Source organism: Mustela putorius, unplaced genomic scaffold, assembly GCF_011764305.1.
Source record: "Mustela putorius furo isolate JIRA1106 unplaced genomic scaffold, ASM1176430v1.1 tig00537350_pilon_pilon_pilon, whole genome shotgun sequence".
NCBI classification, from domain to species: domain Eukaryota; kingdom Metazoa; phylum Chordata; class Mammalia; order Carnivora; family Mustelidae; genus Mustela; species Mustela putorius.
The window spans coordinates 21,655,222-21,678,571 of NW_025422471.1; the positions used below are offsets into that span (position 1 = coordinate 21,655,222).

Sequence of the window (23,350 nt, forward strand, 5' to 3'; positions counted from 1 at the left end):
TTACTGGGTGATAGGGTATTTCTATTTTTAATGTCTAGAGGAACCTCCATACTGATTTCCAGAGTGGCTGTACCAGCTTGCATTCCCACTAACAGTGTAAGAGGGTGCCCCAAGATCTTAACTCAGGGATGTTAATCTTGACTCAGCATCAAAAATTAATAATTTTTGCTGAATCAGTGATGATACTTCTAAGTCTTTTTTTTTCCCTTTTTAATGTGAGTGGTGGCAGTGAAGAATATGATTATCAGTTGATGCCATGAACTTGATTTATACTAAGGCATTAACAATATAACCTACCATTGTTTTTCTAATATCAGTGTAAATTTCTACATGAAACAGGCAAATGCTATTATTTGTGAATAATAACAATTTCACAAATGGTTCTGACCTCATGAATCTCCTAAAAGCATCTCGGGGGACTGAGGGGTTTGTCAGCCATATGGTAAGAACAGCTGGTCACAATAATTACTGAGGTTTTGTGTCTACCATCTATCCACCCATCCATCAATCCATCCATCCATCCATCCATCCCATTTGTTAAGGGGCTATTCTGACCAGACATCATATTAAAATGAATAGTTTCTTCCTCTAAAACAACACAGATGAGAACAAAACACAAGCCTGTAGAATAATTATACCCTAGCAGAGGAGGTGCCTCAGGAGAAAGCCCCCAGGGCTGCCTGGGGAAGTTAGAAAAGACTCCTCAAAGTAACCCTGGTTTAGGCGCTGAGCTCAACAGGCTCTGTGAAAAGGTCATGCCTTTCTACTTTAATCCAGAGTTTTTGTTTAGCTCTTGAATTCACAAAGTAGCAACAGATTCTCACAGACAATATTTCAGTTAAATTTTCTGAACTCATATTACATTCTTTCATCCCAAGGAAAAGATAAAGAAGAAAGAGGTAATGACCAGCGTTCATGAACATTCTGTAGTAGCAAGCAAACCCAGAAGTGCTCAGCCACCAGATTTAGTCAGACTGGTCCCCTTACTGGGTAGAAACACAGAAACAAGAACCTCCCTAGAGGGTAGAAGGCCAAGTGAGCCCCTTTCAAGTCCTGACTGTTTTCTCTCCTCACTGGTGGTGGGACTACAAAAATAGCTTATTTAAAATTATGGAACAATTAAAATACATAGTAAAGGGGCTCCTGGGTGGCTCAGTGGGTTAAAGCCTCTGCCTTCAGCTCGGGTCATGATCTCAGGGTCCTGGGATCAAGCCCCGCATTGGGCTCTCTGCTCTCTGCTCGGTGGGGAGCCTGCTTTCTCCTTCCTCCCTCTCTCTCTCTCTCTCTGCCTGCCTCTCTGCCTGCTTGTGATCTCTGTCTGTCAAATAAAAAAATAAAATCCTTAAAAAAATACATAGTAAAGTAGCAATTACTTGGGGGAGAGGGTCTTTAAGAAACTGGTCGAATTAAATAAAGAAGAGCATCCTTCCTAAAGTTAGAGTAAGAGGTAAGTGAGTTAAGGGGCAGGCAGATGGGATTTTGAGTTTTCTTTCCAAGTTGGTATAAAGGAGGAATATCAACAAATCACTGAAAAATATAGCTTCACTTGGCCTCTTTCTATTCTGTTTGGGTTAGTAACAGCACCTGACCCTTTGTTACCCAAGTGAAAAACACATATGGTAGACTCCTGCCTCTCTCCCATACTCTCCATTCTACTGGTTTAAAAAGTCTTAAAAATTCTTCCTTCATAACCTCTTTCCTCTGCCTCTTGAGCATTTCCATTCCCTTTTGCTATCACCTTACCTCAGGGTTTCATCTTTCACTTCTAGAATTCCAAATCTTCTTCTCATGCATTGTAAACACATTTCTAACTCATACTGATAATAAGGCTCCCCTACTTAAAATGGTGCAATGATTCCTATGACCTACAAGAAAAGAAGCAAACTGCTTGGCTGAGAAAATCAATCTGGTCTCTGCATAAATGCCCAGCCTCAGCATGGTGCCTTCATATACTTTTTAAACCGATCAGTCTCTTTCCCAATTAGAGTTCCTTTGCTCTTATATATCTGTCTGAAAGGCCCTTCCTCCTCTTGGTCTACCAGGTGAATCTTACTCATCACTCAAGACACAACTTACATGTTTTCTCTTAATCTGAGCAAAATGCTGTCACTGCAACCTGGTGTATAGCTCCATCACGGGGGTTATGGCAAATATCCAACTTACTGTTTATGGGTCTCTCTCCCCCACCTAGACTGTAAGATCCTTCTGATAGAAATCATTTCTGAATTATCTGAATTATCAGCCTCGGCACATCAGACATCCATTAAGTGCCTGTCCCCTTCCCTCCTGCAGTATGCCCCAGTGAGCCCTGAAGACACAAATGACTAGACAAATGACAGTCCCTGGATGGTAGGTACAAAGAAGAGAGAGGAGCAGTCACAGTCATGAGTAAAAGAATGACACCGATGGGGAACACTAGACACTAGAACAAAGACCCTGAGCTCCTGCTGCTAAAGTCCCAAGAACTCCTCGATCCTGCCCCCCTTCTTCCAAGTGGTTATCAGAACTTCATGGTTTCACTCATTCATTATACTCCCATATTCTAGATAAAAACAGTTTTTTGGAATACTGTCTTCATCCTTCTATCATTCAACTATTTTCCTTGCCTTGATTCATGAATTTATGATTATTAGCAGAATATAGGCTCCTACTAGGCAAGCTCATATCTTAAATTTCAAGGACAAAGATAGGGCATTTTTTATATATTTACTAGGAAATTATTTTTTATAATTAGAAGGAAAAAAATCTAAGACCCTAACTCCAACAAACAAGCAAATAAACAATCTGTTCTGAATAATTTTTAGCAATTTCCCTCCTTGATAGATGAGTACATATCTGACTAAATATAGTTACATCAATTTTATAGGGCCATAAACTACTGTACTTTATAAAGCTGATTTTTTGAAAAATTGGATCTCGTACCAAAGTCTCTTCTAGGACCAGGATTACTCTGCCAGGCATGGGAAATAGCCCTTGGATGCTATGAGTTTTCAACACCAATACATTAGACTTGAGAACCTGGAGGGGAAAAATAGGTTATACTTATTTTGTGTCTGGGAACTTCTTCCCAAATATTTTTCTATGTATACAAATGCACATAAAGACATATAATTTTACATAAATAGTATGATACCAGATATTTGTTTTGCTGCCTGCAATATAACACCTTTTCATATTAATAAATGTAGATTCTCAGTGTTTATATACTATTGTATTGCATTCTTACACATTAAGACCTTTATATCATTATTATTTATTAACCAAGTTATGAAGTATCTGTTTTTTTGCCTATTTTTGTCTGGGTTATTTAGCTTCTTTTCAAAAATCAATTTATAGGAGTTCTCCATAGATTCTGAGTATGAACCCTTTGTCAAATATGTGTTAATGGTGTCTTTTGATGAGAGGAGTTGAATTTTGATAAAACCCATTAATCAATTTTTTTCTTTTATGATTAGTGTTCTGTTATAGGAAATCATTGCCAGGGCACCTGGGTGGCTCAGTTGGTTAACCATCAGACTCTTGATTTTGGCTCATGTCATGATTTCAGGGTTGTGAGATCCAGAGTCCTGGATTGAGCTCCACACCAGATGTGGAGCCTGCTTAAGATTCTCTCTTTCCCTCTCCTCTGCACTTCTTCCCACAGCACACCCCCTCCCCAATTTTTTTTTTTTTAATCATTGCCTTGGGTATGGAAATAGGGAAAAATTGGAAACACCTTACACTTTCATATGTCAATTATACTCCTATAAAGCTGAAATTTAAAAAAGAAATTATTGCCTACTCTCAAGTCATGAAAATATTCTCCTGTATTTTCTTCTAAATGATTTAATGTTGGGTTTTGTTGTTGTTGTTGTTTTAAGACTTTATTCATTTATTTGACAGAGAGAGACACAGAGCAAGAGGAAACACAAGCAGGGGGAGTGGAAGAGGGAGAAGCAGGCTTCCTGCTGAGCTAAAGGCAGATGTTTAATGACCGAGCCACCCAGGCATCCCTCTTCTAAATGCTTTAGTTTTATCTTTCACATTTGGGCCCAAGATCCAACTCCAATTATCATTTGCATATGCTGTGAAGTAGAGATCAGTTATTTTTTTCCATGTGATTATTCATTAAAAATTTATTTTTCATTAGAATATATTTTACAATTCCCTTATATATTTTTGTTCCCAAGAATGACTTTTTTTAAAGTTTTTATTTATTCATTTGACAGACAGAGATCACAAGTAGGCAGAGAGGCAGACAGAGAGGGGAGGGGGAAGCAGGCTCCCCACAGAGCAGAGAGCCCGATGTGGGGCTCGATCCCAGGATCCTGGAATCATGACCCGAGCCAAAGGCAGAGGCCTTAACCCACTGAGCCACCCAGGCGCCCCAACCCAAGAATGATTTAAAATACACCTTTAAATCTTAACCTAAGTAATAATCAGCTGATAAATTTCTTAATATAAAAGCATTTTTCCTAAAGATTAGTATTTTAAAAAATATTATCAAGGGTCATGTGTTCCCTGGATGACTCAGTTGGCTAAGCATTTGACTCTTGATTTCATCTCAGTTTGTGATTTCACGGTCATGAGATTGAGCCCTGTGTCTGGCTCCACACTAGGCATACAGCCTGCTTAAAAGTCTCTCTCTTGGGGTGCCTGGGTGGCTCAGTGGGTTAAAGCCTCTGCCTTGAGCTCAGGTTATGATCCCAGGGTCTTTTTTTTTTTTTTTTTTTTTTATTTATTTATTTGACAGACAGAGATCACAAGTAGGCAGAGAGGCAGGCAGAGAGAGAGGAGGAAGCAGGCTCCCTGCTGAGCAGAGAGCCCGATGCGGGACTCGATCCCAGGACCCTGAGATCATGACCTGAGCCGAAGGCAGCGGCTTAACCCACTGAGCCACCCAGGCGCCCCATCCCAGGGTCTTGATATCGAGCCCCGCATCAGGCACTATGCTCAGCAGGGAGCCTGCTTCCTCCTCTCTGCCTGCTTCTCTTCCTACTTGTGATCTCTGTCAAATAAATAAATAAAATCTTAAAAAAAAGAAGTCTCTCTCTCTTCCTCTCCTTCTGCACCTCTACCTCCCTCTAAAATATATGTGTGTGTGTGTGTGTGTATATACATACATACATACACACAAATATATATGTGTGTGTGTATTATCAAGGGCCAGACAATCAGGTAGCAAAAGTAATCTTCTGGACAAATTAGTTTTATTTAAAACTTCATTAAAAGGCAGTTTATTCATAAATTCAACTCTATAATATAAAGAGTGGTAATTTTAGAAAATTCATAAAGTAAACATTAATTTTTACTATAATTTTAAGAGTTATTCTTTGTTGCTATTGTTAAAATTTTATAATTATAAAATTGCATTTTTCCTTTTGGCAAACAACCATAGAAAGTGAAGTTTTAGGTGTTATTTGATAAATAGCACTGCATTTAGTGGAGCTAAAATTTTAAGTGGAAATATAATTGTCTTTTTTAAATATATGTCTATAGTGTTTCATGTTACACCCCTTACTTCTCTATCTACAATGGACATGATCACATGACAGGTCTAGAAGAAGGGAACTGACTTTGTTGAGTACCTTCTGTGTATTAAGCATTGAGCTAGATGCCTCTATTCCGTGAATCTCAATCTTCGTAACAACTCTTCAAAAGAATCCTCATTTTCCCTCCATTTTTTAGGTAAGGAAGCCAAGACTCAGTGGGGTTAAATATTTCCCAAAATCTATAGCTAGGAAGGTTAAGAAGTGGGGTTGAAAGGGAGGTTTATCTGAATTCAAAACCCAAGCTCTTTTCTCTATACACTACTATTCTCTGGGAGAAAAAGTTGATAAACAAAGACAAATTATGTATCTTAGGACATTCATTGGTAAGTTTCTTTTCAATAATGAAAGAAGTAACGTGTTTTTCTGAGTACCTTGCTTAATATTATGGCACACACCATAAAGGACAGTTAAGAACGTTCACTTACCCTGAAGGACTTTATATAACCTAGCTGAGCAGATAAAACTAACATGTATGACATAATTAGTGAATAATATCAAATAGTTAAAATTAACTGTTAAAGTAAGATCTGGAGGCCATTGTTATTGCAGGCATTTTTGAAATGATGACCATGCTGAAGGTCACTGAAGTAATGTTTAGAGTGGACTACATTATGAAAGATCTTGAAAGAGTTAAACTTAATAAAGTGACATTTAAGAGACCCTTGGAGCTTTCTGATCTGGCAAGAGGTGCTTACAAAAGTTTTCTTCAGCAGAAATACTCAGCATATTTCTGAGTAGAATGTGAACAATGAAGTCATGAAGAACTTTTTAAAATTCTCGCAGTAAAACAAGGGCCTGAACTAAGGTGTCCTGGTGATAAACTTGAAAATCAAATGTTATGTTACTAGGATTAAAATTCTGCTCTTCAGTAGTATTGTACTTACTACAGATAAAATACTACAATTGAAACAAAGAATATAAAAAAACATATATAGTTGTCAGCATGCTCTCAACAATATGGAAATTCTAGATCCATCTAATTTAATCTATATTGTTTTCAGTAAATGGATTTTATTCTGTTACGACAAAGCTGCTCACCTCTGTGAAAATTAGAACATTTTTAAAGCCCTCTTACTCTTCCTTAGTCTTGGAAATAATCAGTTTTTCAGGAAAAAAGAAAGAAGGTACCATAAATTAGTAGAATCTCTGTAATGCAAGGACAACCAAAATGTGATTTATACCTGTATCGCATGGAATATGATTATAGGTTATGACATGTAAATTCTTTCAATTACCTTCAATATATCAAAATTACATTTTATAAAGGGGTTTAAAACATAAGTGTCCTAAATTATTATTAGACCAGGCCCACTGAAATCTTTTCTTTCCAAATCTTTTAAATACATACAGTATCATAAGGATATAAGCCTAATAAAATAAGCACTAAGTGTTTTTTGATTAGATGAATTAGAGCATATCATCATCACAATTTATATGGTAATTAATTCAGACCAAAGCAGAGGGTTATGAAACCAAAACATGAAATAATTTAGAAGAATCTTCTTAGAGATTAACTTTGACTCCAATGGCTTGTTTAAATTCATGGTTTTGTGGTTCCAAGATATCATAGAAAACTTGTTTTTTGTCAAAATGGTCTCTAATGCAAAGCAAATCTTCAATGGAATAGTTATCATTTTTTCCAGTCCAAATAGTCAGGCTGTACCTGTGTTAAAATAAAACAGAATTTTATAGTGAAAAGTAAAAGATAAGAAACAGTGATGAGGAATTCCAATAAGCCTAAAAATAGTTACTCTCATTTATCTTTAACCCAAATTCACACAGACAAAAAAATTAATTAGCAGTGCTGGAACATATAGTTCCTGTTTCATTCCTTCATAAACATCAAAAGAACTAGAGAGAAAAAAATTCACATTGCCATCATCTAAATTAGGTAACTGCTATATCTGAATTATAGGATTGTGAAATGGCTTTGGAAATCCAGACTGGTAACCCTGAAAATGGGCCAAATTTTGGACAAAAAAACTGAAGAGATTATAATGCTGAATAAGGAATTTGTTCCCTACACAAAACCTACAGCTCTAATTTGGGTTTTTTTTTTCAGTAGTCTGGGTAGAGTCAAAGGCATGACTGTAAGGGACTATGAAGAGATACAAAAATCACTGACATTACCAACATTCATATTCACTTACATGTGGCCCCACTCTCCCTTCTGGGGGAGATATAAGACTGCCAAGGGATGTCACTAAGGATGCCAAACAGAATAAATTTAGATCCATTTCTGGGCGTTAAAGAAAACAATAATAATATATGCAGATTTATCATGGATGTTAAGAATATACTCAGGATTTTAAAGTTATTTAAATTATATATTTTCATTTCTTCCAGTAGACATTACTTCTATTACAAAACTATTGCATCAGAGTCTAAGAAAATGCAAAGCTCCTAAGTAGTTCCGCACTTATTTTCCCCATAAACATTTCAGAATGCAGGAAAAAAATCTCCAAAGTCCTTCTTCAACTACTACTCAGAAAGTCTAACCACGGTATGTGTTCTTGCTATGTTTGCATATTCCTGTCCTTAAGGATTGTGATACCATTCTAGAGATGCACTTTGAATTTTATGTGGAATTTTATTCCACAGCAGCATTTGGTTTGCTGCACAGGAGCAAATTTTAAGCTACAGGTGAGGACACACACAGACACACACACAAATAAGAATTTCTTTAAGATCTATATTTTTACTACTTACAAAGACTGAATCAGAAACAATTTAAAAATCTGGATAGATTAACTACTAGTAAACAAATTGAATCAATAATTAAAAAATCTCCCAATGAAGAAAAGCCCAGAACCAGGTGGCTTTTGGTGAATATTTCCAAACGTAAAGAATTAACACCTATTCTTCTCCAACTCTTCCAAATAACTGAAGAGCAAGAAACAATCCCAAATTTATTTTACAAGACCAGCATTATCTTGATACCGAATCCAGAGAAGGACACTATTAGTAAAGAAAACTGTTAAGTCAATATCCCTGATGAATATAGATGAAAAAATTCTCAATTAAATACTACCAAACTGTGCAGCACAATAAAAGAATCATTCACCATGATCAAGTGCGATTTATCCCTGTGATGCGAAGATAGTTCAACACAAACAAATCAATGTTATACATCACATTTAATAGAATGAAAGAATAGAATCATATGATCATATTAGTAGGTGCAGAAAAAGCATCTGACAAAATTCAACATCCACTCATGAAAAAATTCAATAAATTAGGCTCAGAAGGAACATATCTTAACAATAAAGGCCATTTATGACAAGTCTACAGCTAACAACATACTCCATAATGATAGGATAAAAGCTCTTCCTCTAAGATCAGGAACAAGACTAGAGTGCCTACTCTCACCACTCTTTTTTTTTTTTTTTTAATGTTTTATTTGATCATGGAATCAAGCCTCAAGTTGGGCTCCACGCTCAGCACAGAGACTTCTTAGGACTCTTTCTCCCTTTCCCTCTATCCCTCCCCGCCGAGTCACTCTTTCTCTCAAATAAATAAATAAATCTTAGAAAAAGACTTATACAGTGATGTAATTTCATTTATTTCTCAATAAAACAAAAATACTAAAAAAAACCCTGTATTTTTTTTTTTTTGCTAAAATGGCATCTTTATTATTTTATTTGAACACAATTGTGACTAACCTTATGATAAACAGATAAACTCAGGCTAAAAAAAGGAGCTCTCCAGTCTTACTCTGCCTCTTTTAACTCTCTCTCTATTATATTTAAAGTGAAATAGGAAAAAAAATTACCTCAGGGTACCTAAATTGTATTTATTCAAATCGATTCTCAGGTTTCATTTTTAAGCCCTTTTTTAAATGAAATTATATAGGAAAAATACATAATACATAAAGATGCATTTCAATGAATTATTATAAAATGAACTCTAGTTAACCAAAACACAAATCAAGAAGTAGAGAACCTCCAGTACACTGGGAAGTACCCATATGTCACTCTGTAATCACAACATTTCCTCTACCCTGGACTGCTCACAACCTTGACCTTTGTGGTAGTCATATTCTTACTTTTATTTACTACCTATATAGCCATCCCTAACTAGTACAGTTTAATTTTTGCCTGTTACCTAATTTTATATAAATGGAATCATATGATGCATAATATTTTTTTGGTCTTGCTTCCTTTTTTTTTATCCTTTTTTTTTTTTTAAGACTTCATCTATTTGGGAGATGGAGAGAGACAGAGAGAGCAAGCACATCTACACCAAGTGGGGGAGGGGAAGAGGGAGAAGTAGACTCTCAGCCGATCAGGAAGCCTGATTCAGGGATTGATCCCAGGATCCAAGATCTGACTGAAGCGGAAGGCAAATACTTAATCAACTGTATGTAAAGAGGTGAAGAGAATCTGCCCATGTCTGTAGATGATAGAGAAAGCCTACCAAAGACATTGCTAGATGAGGGGCACATTCCACCTAAACATTTTGCAACAGTGGGAATGGCATCCCTGAGCTACAAGTGGAAGCTTTCTTCAATTAGGTTTGGTCCCAAGAAGCTATGAAGATAAGGAAAGAGTGAACACGGAAAAGCCATAGTTGTGGGTATCAGACTATTCCTGTAGTAACTCAAAATTCAAAATTTAAGCAACAGATAAAATATTTTACTTAGAGGGGTGCCTGGGTGGCTCAGTCAGTTAAGCGTCTGCCTTCAGCTCAGGTCATGATATCAAGACCCTGGAATCAAGCCCTGCATCGGCTCCCTGCTCAGAGAGGAGTCTGCTTCTCCCTCCCTCTGCCGCTCTCCTTGCTTGTGCTCTTGCTCTCTCTGTCAGATAAATTTAAAAAACATTGAAATTTTAAAAAGGGGGGGGCGCTTGGGTGACTCAGTGGGTTGGGCTTCTGCCTTTGGCTTGGGTCATGATCTCAGGGTCCTGGGATAGAGTTCCGCATCAGGCTCTCTGCTCAGCAGGGAGCCTGTTTCCTCCTCCTCCTCTCTCTCTCTCTCTCTGCCTGCCTCTCTGTCTACTTGTGATCTTTCTCTGTCAAATAAATAAATAAATAAATCTTTAAAAAATAAAACCTAGATAATGGACTTATTTCTTTTTAGAAACCAGCTCTTAGATTTATTCATGTTTTTGATTAATGATTCACTAATTTCTGTCTTTTATCTTTTAAAATTATGTTTTATATAGCTTCATAATTTATTGAGTTGGATGCTCTACTTTCATTTTTATAATTTATTAACGCAAGTATTTAAGACTTTTCTTTTTTCTCTGACCATTGCTTTAGCAGTGTCCCATTGTTTCTTTTGTGTAGGTTTTCATTATTGTCAATTTGTAAGTATCACTCAATTGTAAGTTTTTCCTCAAAAGCTGTTTTAAGAGAAATTTTTTAGGCATCTAGGTAGTAGAGTTATTTTTTTATTTTGGGTTTATTATAGTTTCGGGGTTTACTGTATTGTAATCAGAAAACATCTTATTTTACTTTGTAGATTTTCTTAAGGGCTTCATATATAGGTATTTGTATGAGCTCATGTATTGTATGAGAATATAGTTCGGCTGTTATAATAGAAACCTAAATTAAAAATAGCTTAAATAAGCCTAGCTCTATTTCTCACATAGCTGGGAAAGCACAAATAATTCAGGGCTGATTTTGTGCCTCCACATGTCAAGGACCCAGAAGACTCCTATCTTGATGCTCTTGCTTTCCTTAGGATATTGCCTTCTCTAGTTTATTGTGCATCTAGTTTAATCAAGAAACAAGATGGAAAGCTCAAATAAAGAAAATAAGAAAATAAAGACATAGAAATATGGGAGCCAAGAGCAGGCCACCCCAAGATGGCACATTGTTTTGAGTTAAAAAACAAACAAAACCCCAGCAGATACAGGAAAATCTCTTTACCTCCTCCTCAACAGCCAACTTGTACCAGGAAGAGAGCTATTAACAGAAATTGCTCTTAACAAAACTTACCTACATAACGGGTATTATTTATTATATTATAGTATAGTATAGTAGCAGTATTATATCATACATAATATATAAATTTATTATATTATTATAAAATATAAATTTTTATTATAAATATATTATTAAATGTATTATTTTATTTATTTTAGAAGATTAAAATAGTATATAATCCTATAAACCCATTCATTCTCTGGAACACTTTTTTCCCTGCATTTCTGAGGTAGCTATCTTAATTTGAGCTCAAGAAAAAAAAAAATTTTTTTTTTAATATTAGACCTCTTTCTCTGGTAACTTTGCAGCGACAAAAGCTTCTAAATTTTGTGCCGTACTAAGAAAGGTCTTCTCCACTCTGAAACTACAGATAATATATTTTTTCTTTGTGTATTTAATGCTTGATTTTCAAGTCTTTAATTCACCTGGAATTCATTTTGGAAGAAAGATGAATGAAAGGTGCCAGTTTTGTTTTGTTTTTTTCTGCACAGTTGGCCTATTCTCACATACCATACTGAACTTTTGCACCAATGATTTGAAATGCTAGTTTTCCCTAAACTAATTTCCATGATAGATTTGGGTTTATTTCTGGATTTTCTTTGTTCTACTGACTAGTATATTAAAAAGACAGTATCAAAATTGTTTCAATATCTGTACATTTATAATCTCTTTTGATATTTAATAGGTGGATCAACTAATTTTTATTATATATTAAAATAATAAAATTTTTATATGGAAAGAACTTCTGAAATTAAGAGAATTCAAAGAGAAACTATTTTATCGACTTAAAACTTTTTGAGAGTGTATAACATAATAGAAAAAGGACATTTACTGGGCACCTCCTGTGTTCAGAAACTTTTGTGAGGAATGGAGGTGAAAGACATGATGTTATGTAAGTGAAGATTAATCAGGAGCTTCTTTCAAGTGAGGGGATCTGTTCACTTACACAATCAGTGTTCATTCTCTGTCTCCATCTTTTTCTCACACACACTGTCTTTTTTTATGATTTTATTCATTTATTTTTAAGAGAGAGAGTGTGCATGTATGAGTTGGGGAAGGAGCAGAGGCAGAGGGAAGCCTAATGTGGGGCTCGATTCCACAACTCTGGGAACACGACGTGAGCCAAAGGCAGACGCTTAACCTACTGAGCCACCCTGGCATCCCCACGCACTGTCTTTCCATAATCAGTTTTCATCCTCTGTCTCTTTCTCACACATCTCACACGCATATGCTATTTTGTTAAACTTACACATACCTGTTTGATTTCTTTAACAGCCAAAGTAACTGAGAACAAGACTGCCTGACTAAAGCTGCTCTGACAGGAAATGTTACAGGCTGATTTAGCTCCTTACATATATACTCCATTTCTTTTACCATTGTCCAACTGTAACCTGAAATGAAAGAAAGAAATTCAATTTTTATAACTGAAATCCTAAAAGTCAGTTAAATAAAAAACTAAATTAAATTACATATGAGTAGGTAATTCATAGGTATTTTATAAAAAGCTCTATTCGGATTCAGAGTGAATTAAATTACCACTTATTACATGAAAATATTTTGAATGGAAAATAGAGACAAAAAATCAAGTCTACAATCATGCCACAAGTGACTTAAGAGCAAATTTAATAAAACATTAAAATATTAAAAAGGTTTACTAATCTCTCAAGGACAAAAACCTCGAACTTTTATACTATATTTATCTTAAAGATTCTAAGGCTCTTACCTTAGGTATATCTGCCTCATTTTCTTTTTAAAGATTTTATTTCTTTGAAAGGGAGAGAGTGAGTGAGAGCACAAGAGCAGCAGGAGGGGGAAGCTGACTCCCTGCTGAGCAGGGAGTTGGATGAAGGGCTCGATCCCAGGACACTGGGATCATGATCTGAGCTAAAGACAGAGGCCCAACCAACTGAGCCACCCTGGCGACCTTATCTCCCTCACTAATATTCTCTATAAACTTAGATTTTCTGGGGGTGTCTGGGTGGCTCATTTGGCTAGGCATCTGCCTTCAGCTGAGGTCCTGGACTCAAGCATGTCGGGGTTTGTACTCAGTGGGGAGTCTGCTTGTCTCTCTGCCCCTCCCCCTGCTCATGCTTGCTCTTTCTCTCTCTCTCAAATAAATAAATATAATCTTTTTTAAAAGGTACATACATAAACTTAGATTTTCCATTGTGTTTGTTACTTAAGTATTTTTTTCCAACAGAAAGATGCCTGCTAGGAAGTAGACATTTAAGAAACAATTATCTTCATGATTATTTTTTGGCTAGTCCAAACTACTTACATTTTACCTAAAGCAGAAATAGTAGAAAATGACTTTCATTTTTTAAAAATAATTTTATTTAGGGAGCAAGCATGTATGCAAGTGGGGGAGGGTTAGAGGGAGAGAGAGAGAATCCCAAGCAGACCATGCTTTTAGCGTGGAGCCTGATATGAGGCTCAACCCCATGTCACTGAGATGATGTCCTGAGCCAAAATCAAGAGTTGGATGCTTAACTGAATAAGCCACCAGGCATTCCCAAAATGACTTTTATATATGGGTTTAAATCATGTTAAGAGATTGTGGAAAACACACTTGTTTATTTATAAAAGCTTTGGGAAAATTTTGGGGTGCACCTGGGTAGCTCATTCAGTTGAGCGACCAACTCTGGACTTCAGCTCAGGTCATGATCTCAGGGCTGTGAGACTGAGTCCCTTGTCAGGCTCTGCACTGGGTGTAGAGCCTGCTTATAATTCTTTCTCTCCCTTTCCTTCTGCCTCTCTCCCCATCTTCTCTCTCTGTCTCTTAAAAACAATTTTTTTTTTCAAAATAATAGCCTCTATGGAGCACCTGCACGATGCAGGGGCTAAAATGCCCAATTCTTAGTTTCTGCTCAGGTGGTTATCTCAGGGTTGTAGGACTGAGCCCCATGTTGGGCTCTACACTCAGTGTGGAGTCTGCTTGAGACTCCTATCTCCCTGTCCCTCTGTCCCTCCCCAACAGAATAAATAAATAAATAAATAAATAAATAACAGCCTCTATCAAAAACAGCCTATAAAAAGTACTGGTAAATAAAGGAATGTTTTACAGAAAGCTTATGTGAATATGTTAGTTTTGCAGCTAAATTCCTCATAAAAGAAGGGCAATGTTCTGCTTTCCTTAAAAATCTGAAAATCTTTGTAATTAGTAAAAGGGATTGCTAACAGAAGCTACATTTGCATGACTATAAATTTATAAACTCTTTTCTAAATCTGTGAAACATGGGGTGCCTGGGTAGCTCAGTCGGTCGGGCATCTGACTCTTGATTTCTGCTTGGGTCACAATCTCGGGGTTATGAGATCTGGCTCCAGCTCACTGTGCAGTCTGCTTGGGATTCTCTCTCTCCCTCTTCCTCTGCCCCACCCCTCACTCAAAAGCACTCCCTCTCTTTTGCTCTCTCTCTAAAATAAATAAATATTTATTTATAAGAAATAAAAAAGTAAGGAAGTATAAAGCATATGTTGGTAATAACAAGAGGCCGATGGGAGACAAGCAGACTGGACACATTCAACACCAAAATGACTTCAAAATCCAGATATAGTCTAATTAGTTAAAACCTAAGGTTAAGCCAGAATTATACTAAACAGTGACAAAAGGAGTTTAGAATCAGTAAGGAAGTTAATAAACTATTTCTCATTTACTTTCTTTGAACACTTTGAATTACAAGCAATATTCTTTAATGAAGCTAATTAAAATTAAAATGCTTAAAAAATTAGAATTATGATAAGCATATTATTCTTTGTCTCAATCACATCAATTGTTGGTCCAGAGGGTTAGAACCTAAATGTCACTACTCACTAGATAGCAGTGACAGATAGCAGTAACTAGGTCAGTTACTCTGATCTTATGTTGGACTAAAAAGTTAACATCTAAATACAATAATTGCAGGAGTGCCTCTAGCAGTAACTAGATCAGTTACTCTGATCTTATGTTGGACTAAAAAGTTAACATCTAAATACAATAATTGCAGGAGTAGCTCAGTTGGTTGGGCCTTTGCCTTCAGCTCAGTCATGATCCCAGGGTCCTGGAATCCAGCCCCACGTCAGCCCTCTGCTCAGTGGGGATCCTGCTTCTCCCTCTGGCTCTCCCCACTGCTTATGCTCTCTCTCTCTGTGTCAAATGAATATGTAAAAGCTTAAAAAAAACCAGTAACTGAAAATAAATAAAAGGTGAATTCCCTGAACACAGGGTAAAGACTAACATCTCCATAGGCTCTAAATACCTTCTTCATTTATTTTTACCATGTGGACAGGAGCGCCAGAGCATCTGATGGCTTTCGAGCTGTTTACCTGTAAATCACTGCCTAAGGATGTATGAAAAAATAGAAAGATGAACCCAAACAGCATTATCAGTTTCAACTGGGGGGAAAAAAGCTGAGATTCAGGTCCATCCTGAAGTGAACAGATAAAAGGGAAGAAGGGATCCAGCCTAGAGGAGAGTCTCATGGCCTCCCACTCCCCTGTCCAGACAAATAGATGAAACCAGCAAACACTGTGGAGCCCTTTTGAATGTCCATGGAGTAGAAGCTGGGCTCTTCAACAACACTCCCCCTCCTTCTGGCCTCACATACTGGAGTAGTTCTTTATCGTTCATCTGATGTAGGAAGTTTGCTCCAAGGTAAAAAAGAAAAGAAAACAAAAGAAAAAAGAGTATAGAGTGATTTGCAAGTTCAAAGAGACCAATTCAGGATTCGCTTAAATTTTGTAGAGGCAATTTTGGTTAATCTAGACTATGCAAATTTCCCATCCAAGCTTGGTGATACAATGTCACCAACAAATGCAGTCTATCTGAAAGAAAAGAAAGTAGAGGCATACAGATGCCTTAGGGCCAGAGCTTTATCTCCATTAGGCTCTTAGATTTTGGAATAAGAGTTTGATTTTGTATTTAAACATGTTATTTTTGTATTTTGATATTTTAATTTGACCGATAAGAAATACATTTTTAAAATTATTACCTTCATTGACTTTCTCAGGATGCCATCCTGTTGTCCAACCCAGAGAAAATGTCACATCTGGAAAGAAGGATGTCACCGTGTCTATAAAAGGTTTTGCATCTACTACCCTGCTATTTCCATTTGGACCAGGAAGAATATCAGCATTAATCCACACAGGACGTTTCAGATGCCTCTTCACATTTTCCAGGAGCATCATGGATGGTTCCACAGCTGCCAGACTAAAAACATAGTTGTTGTCAATGAGATACATTCCTAAAGTAAAAGTAGAAAGGTCTTTTAGACTAGTGGTTTCAATGTCTTCAACTTCCTAACAAAATTGTAATACGATAATGCCTGAACTAAATAAAATCAAAGATCACATTAACACCAGAGGAGAAGTTAACATATGCCATATCTCAAATTGTTGACTTATACTTATTATTCATTAGGATACCTTAAGGGTTCTAAAAACACATGAAGAATGCCACTATTTGTAGAAAGACTGAAGTTTCAAAACTGTATTAGGAACACTCAGTATAAAATAATTTAAGAAAAGACATAAAGGGCGCCTGGGTGGCTCAGTGGGTTAAGCCGCTGCCTTCGGCTCAGGTCATGATCTCAGGGTCCTGGGATCGAGTCCCGCATCGGGCTCTCTGCTCGGCAGGGAGCCTGCTTCCCTCTCTCTCTCTCTCTCTGCCTACTTGTAATCTCTCTCTGTCAAATAAATAAATAAAATCTTAAAAAAAAAAAGACATAAATACTCAGTCTTCAGAGAATGTATACATAAGACTTAAAAATTAGATATACTCATAACCTAAATTCACATTTATGAAAATACCTACAGTATACCTAGGCACTGTCTCTCTACGGGCTCATAACCTCAGAGAAAAGAACCTCAATTCTTTCATGTAATCTTTTAAGTTTGGATGCATAAACATGTTTCTAAAACTGATTGCAAAGTATAAAATTATAACATCCTCTTAAAATTTTTATAAATTTCATTTTCACTTCATAAACATCTTTTCTGGAATCTAGAGACAACCATATTTTAGTTACTATATTTATTTTTTAAAAGATTTTATTTATTCACTGGGCAGGGAGAGGGAGAGAGCACAAGCAAGGGGAGTGGCAGGCAGAGGGAGAGGGATAAGCGGACTCTCTATTGAGCAGGGCAGGGGCCCTGGGATCATGACCTGAGCGGAAGGCAGACAATTTTTTTTTCTCATTTTATTTTTTCAGTGTTCCAAGATTTATTGTTTATGCACCACACCCAGTGCTCCATGCAATATGTGCCCTCCTTAATACCACCAGGCTCACCCATCCCCCACCTTCTCCCTTCCAAAACACTCAGTTTGCTTCTCAGAGTCCACAGTCTCTCATGTTTCAACTCCCCCTCCGATTTCCCCCAATTCACTTTTCCTTTCCTTCTCCTAATGTCCTCCATGATATTCCTTATGCTCCACAAGTAAGTGAAACCATATGATAATTTCTCTTCTTGGCTTATTTCACTCAGCATAATCTCCTCCAGTCTCATCGATGTTGATACAAAAGCTGGGTATTTATTCTTTCTGATGGAGGTGTAATATTCCATTGTATATATGGCCCATATCTTCTTTATCCATTTGTCTATTGAAGGGCATCTTGGCTCTTTCCACATTTTGGCTATTGTGGCCACTGCTGCTATGAACATTGGGGTACATATGGCTGTTCTTTTCAAGACATCTGTATCTTGGGGGTAAATATCCAGTAGTGCAATTGCAGGGTCATACAGTAGCTCTATTTTTAATTTCTTAAGGAATCTCCACACTGTTTTCCAAAGTGGCTGCACCAACTTGCATTCCCACCAACAGTGTAAGAGGGTTCCCCTTTCTCCACAGCCTCTCCAACACTTGTTGTTTCCTGTCTTGTTAATTTTGGCCATTCTAACTGGTGTAAGGTTGTGTCTCAATGTGGTTCTGATTTGAATCTCCCTGATAGCTAATGAGGATGAACATTTTTTTTCATGTGTCTGTTGGCCATTTGTATGTCTTCTTTGGAGAAGTGTCTATTCATGTCTTCCCAATTTTTTTATATGATTATCTGTTTTTTGAGTATTGAGTTTGAGGAGTTTTTTATAGATATCCAAGATCTATCACCTTGTCTGTAGTGTCATTTGTGAGTATCTTCTCCCATTCTGTGGGTTGCCTCTTTTGTTGACTCTTTCCTTTGCTGTGCAGAAGCTTTTTATCTTGATGAAATCCAGAAGTTTATTTTTACTTTTGTTTCCTTTGCTTTTGGAGACATGTCTTGAAAGAAGTTGCTGTGGCCTATGATGAAGAGGTTACTGCCTATGTTCTTCTCTAGGATTTTGAAAGATTCCTGCTTCACATTAAGGTCTTTTATCCATTTGAGTTTATCTTTGTGTATGGTGTAAGAGAATAGTCGAGTTTCATTCTTCTATACATAGCTGTCCAATTTTCCCAGCACCATTTATTGAATAGACTGTCTTTTTTTCCCACTGGATATTTTCTCCTGCTTTGTTGAAGATTATTTGACCACAGAGTTGCAGGTCCATATCTGGACTCTCTGTTCTGTTCCACTGGTTTATGTGTCTGTTTTTGTGCCAGCACCATGCTGTCATGCTGATCACAGCTTTGTAGTAAAGCTCGAAATCAGGCAACATGATGTCCCCAGTTTCATTTTTCTTTTTCAACATTTCCTTAGCAATTCGGGGTCCTTTTAGTTCCATACAAAATTTAGGATTGTTTATTCCAGCACTTTGAAAAATGCCAGTGAAATTTTGATCAGGATGGCACTGAAAGTATAGATTGCTCTGGGCAGTATAGACATTTTAACAATGTTTATTCTGATCCATGAGCATGGAATACTTTTCCATCTTTTTGTGTCTTCTTCGATTTCTTTCATGAGTGTTCTGCAGTTCCTCAATACAGATCCTTTACCTCTTTGGTTAGGTTTATTCCAAGGTATCTTATGGTTCTTGGTGCTATAGTAAATGCAATCTATTCTCTAATTTCCCTTTCTAGGTTTTCATTTTTAGTGTATAAGAAAGCAACTGATTTCTGAGCATTGATTTTTTAATCCTGCCACATTACTGAATTGCTGTATGAGTTCTAGTAGTTTGGGGGTGGAGTTCTATGGGTTTTCCATATAAAGTATTATGTCATCTCGGAGACAGAGAGTTTGACTTCTTGTCAATTTGAATACCTTTTATTTCTTTTTGTTTTCTCACTGCTGTTGCTAGGACTCTTAGTACGATGTTGAACAACAGTGGCAAGGGTGGGCATCCTTGTCGTGTTCCTGATCTCAAAGGGAAGGCTGTCAGCTTTTCCCCATTGAGAATGATATTTGCTGTGGGTTTTTCATAAATAGATTTTATGAAGTTGAGAAATGGTCCTCGATCCCTATACTTTGAAATTTTAATCAGGAATGGATGCTATACTTTGTCAAATGCTTTTTCTGCATCAACTGAGAGGACCATGTGGTTCTTCACTCTTCTCTTATTGATTTGTTCTATCACATTTATTGATTTGCAAATGTTGAACCATCCTTGCATCCCAGGGATAAATCCCACCTGGTCATGGTGGAATGTAATGTTGGATCCTATAAGCTAGGATCTTTTTGAGAACCTTGGCATCCATATTCATCAGGGATATTGGTCTGAAATTCTCCTTTCTGATGGGGTCTTTGCCTGGTTTGGGGATCAGGGTAATGCTGGCTTCATAGAGGGCGCCTGGGTGGCTCAGTGGGTTAAGTCGCTGCCTTCGGCTCAGGTCGTGATCTCAGGGTCCTGGGATCGAGTCCCGCATCAGGCTCTCTGCTCGGCAGGGAGCCTGCTTCCCTCTCTCTCTCTCTCTGCCTGCCTCTCTGCCTACTTGTGATCTCTCTATGTCAAATAAATAAATAAAATCTTTAAAAAAAAATGCTGGCTTCATAGAAAGACTCTGGAAGTTTTCCTTCTGTTTCTATTTTTTTAAACAGCTTCAGGAGAATAGGTATTATTTCTTCTTTGAATGTTTGGTAGTATTCCGCAGGGGATCCGTCAGGTCCTGGGCTCTTGTTTTGGGGGAGGTTTTTGATCACTGCTTCAATCTCATTACTAGATATTTATCTATTCAGGTTGTCAATTTCTTCCTGTTTCAGTCTTGGAAGTTTATAGGTTTCCAGGAATGCATCCATTTAAAAGGCAGACACTTAACCAACTGAGCTATCAGGTCTCCTCTTAGTTACTACTTAAATAAAAAAGCAGTTTTACTCTTTTTTCTACATCTATTATGACATCTATAGATTCTGAAACAATAAGGTTCTAATCAGCCTACATAAATTTTACTTATTTTTTAAAAAGATTTATTTATTTATTTATTTGACAGAGAGATCACAAGTAGACAGAGAGGCAGGCAGAGAGAGGGGGGGAAGCAGGCTCCCTGCTGAGCAGAGAGCCTGACATGGGACTCGATCCCAGGACCCCAAGATCATGACCTGAGCCGAAGGCAGCAGCTTAACCCACTGAGCCGACCAGGTGCCCCAAATTTTACTTATTGTTAAAGATATATTTATTTACTTTAGAGAGAGCAAGCAGGGTGAGGGGCAGAGGGAAAGGAAGAGAGAGAATCCTCACGTAGACTCTTTGCTAAGAGCAGAGCCCAATGCAGGACTCCATCCCAAGACCCTGAGATCATGACCTGAGCTGAAATGAAGAGTTGGAAGCTTAACCAACTGAGCAACCTAGGCACCCCCATCAATTTTACTTTTTAAAATAATACACATATGAACTTTACTGGACTACTACACTACTTATAATTCTGAATCTCTTCTGAATCTTTAAAGCCTAAGTTTGCTTCTGAGAAAATTAGGTTTTAGTGACTACTACAGTGGGAGGCTAAGAGTTGGGGAGATGGCTGTCAGAGGGGAACATTCAGTATCTTCTCCTCACATTTCCATCTTTCTTAGTGGATTCAAGTCCACCTGCCTATGCTTCCAACACTCTCCAACTCACTCCTTTCAGGCCTCCTAGTATAAGGAGAAAAAGTAATAACTTCCCTATTTATTAGGTCATATTTATTAGTGAGAAAGGATACTATTCATTAAAACCAGAGGAAGCTAGCCTCCAGCCTCTCTTTCACTCTGCTCCCGTGTAGTGAACTTCTTTTTTAAAAATACATTTTATTGGTCAAGATGGTGGAGAAGTAGCAGGCTGAGACTACTTCAGCTAGCAGGAGATCAGCTAGATAGCTTATCTAAAGATTGCAAACACCTGAAAATCCATCGGCAGATTGAAGAGAAGAAGAACAGCAATTCTAGAAAGAGAAAAACAACCACTTTCTGAAAGGTAGGACTGGTGGAGAAGTGAAACCAAAGTGATGGGAAGATTGACCCCGGGGGGAGGGGCTGGCTCCCGGCAAGCGGCGGAGCAACAGAGCACAAAATCAGGACTTTTAAAAGTCTGTTCCGCTGAGGGACATCGCTCCAGAGGCTAAACTGGGGTGAAGCCCACGCGGGGTCAGTGTGGCCTCAGGTCCTGCAGGGTCACAGAAGGATGGGGGGTGTCTGAGTGTTGCAGAGCTTGCGGGTATTGGAACGGGAAAGCCGACTACAGAGACAGAGCCGGCAGTAAGCTCACAGCTCGGTGTTACCTTGAACCAGTCACAGGCTCGGTGAGCTCGGAGCGCGGCCAGAGGTCAGGCAGACGGGAGTTACTGGGCGCTGTTCTCTGAGGGCGCACTGAAGAGTGAAGCCCAGGGCTCTCGGCTCCTCCAGGCCGGAGACCAGGAGGCCGCCATTTGTATTCCCGTCCTCCGGAACTCTATGGAAAGCACTCAGGGAACAAAAGCTTCTGAAAGCAAACCCGAGGGGATTACTCAGCCTGGCCCCTGGTAAGGGTGGTGCAATTCCACCTGGGTAGCAAAGACACTTGAGAATCACTACAACAGGCCCCTCCCCGAGAAGATCAACAAGAAATCCAGCCAAGACCAAGTTCACCTACCAAGGAGAGCAGCAGAATTCCAGAGGAGGAGAAAGCAAAGCACAGAACTCATGGCTTTATCCCTGTGATTTTTTAATCTTGCAGTTCACATAATTTTTTTCTTTTTCATTTTTTTTCTCTTCTTCTGCTAAATTTTTTTTTAACTTTTACCCTTTTCTTTTTTAACATTTTTAAACTAGTTTATCTAATATATATATTTTCTTTTTTATACTTTTCTTTATTCATTTTCTTTTTTTTTTAATTCTTTTTTTTTTCTTTTTCTTTCTTTCTTTTTGAACCTCTTTTTATCCCTTTTCTCCCCCCTCACGATTTGGGATCTCTTCTGATTTGGTTAAAGCATATTTTCCTGGGGTTGTTGTCACCCTTTTAGTATTTTACTTGCTCATTGATATACTCTTAGCTGGACAAAATGACAAGGCGGAAAAATTCACCACAAAAAAAAGAACAAGAGGCAGTACCGAAGGCTAGGGACCTAATCAATACAGACATTGGTAATATGTCAGATCTAGAGTTCAGAATGACAATTCTCAAGGTTCTAGCCGGGCTCGAAAAAGGCATGGAAGATATTAGAGAAACCCTCTCCAGAGATATAAAAGCCCTTTCTGGAGAAATAAAAGAACTAAGATCTAACCAAGTTGAAATTAAAAAAAAGCTATTAATGAGGTGCAATCAAAAATGGAGGCTCTCACTGCTAGGATAAATGAGGCAGAAGAAAGAATTAGCGATATAGAAGACCAAATGACAGAGAATATAGAAGCTGAGCAAAAGAGGGACAAACAGCTACTGAACCACGAGGGGAGAATTCGAGAGATAAGTGACACCATAAGACGAAACAACATTAGAATAATTGGGATTCCAGAAGAAGAAGAAAGAGAGAGGCGAGCAGAAGGTATACTGGAGAGAATTATTGGGGAGAATTTCCTCAATATGACAAACAGAATGAGCATCAAAATTCAGGAGGT

The 23,350-nt window shown here is 37.6% G+C and overlaps 1 protein-coding gene across 2 annotated transcripts in view; it reads right to left on the reverse strand.

Moving 5' to 3' along the window:
• Window positions 1-1,288: 1,288 nt before the first annotated feature.
• FAM151B (family with sequence similarity 151 member B) overlaps window positions 1,289-23,350 on the reverse strand; it is a 39,840-nt gene continuing 17,778 nt past the window's right edge. The window contains exons 4-6 of one of the 2 annotated variants that reach the window (XM_045074499.1): window positions 16,430-16,647; window positions 12,718-12,853; window positions 1,289-3,018 (exon numbers count right to left, since the gene is read on the reverse strand). In XM_045074499.1, the coding sequence (XP_044930434.1) occupies window positions 2,991-3,018; window positions 12,718-12,853; window positions 16,430-16,647 (382 nt within the window). In that variant the 3' untranslated portion in view covers window positions 1,289-2,990. Of the gene's footprint in view, window positions 3,019-6,665; window positions 7,195-12,717; window positions 12,854-16,429; window positions 16,648-23,350 lie in introns of those variants that run through there. The other variant, XM_045074498.1, reaches the window with a different exon arrangement.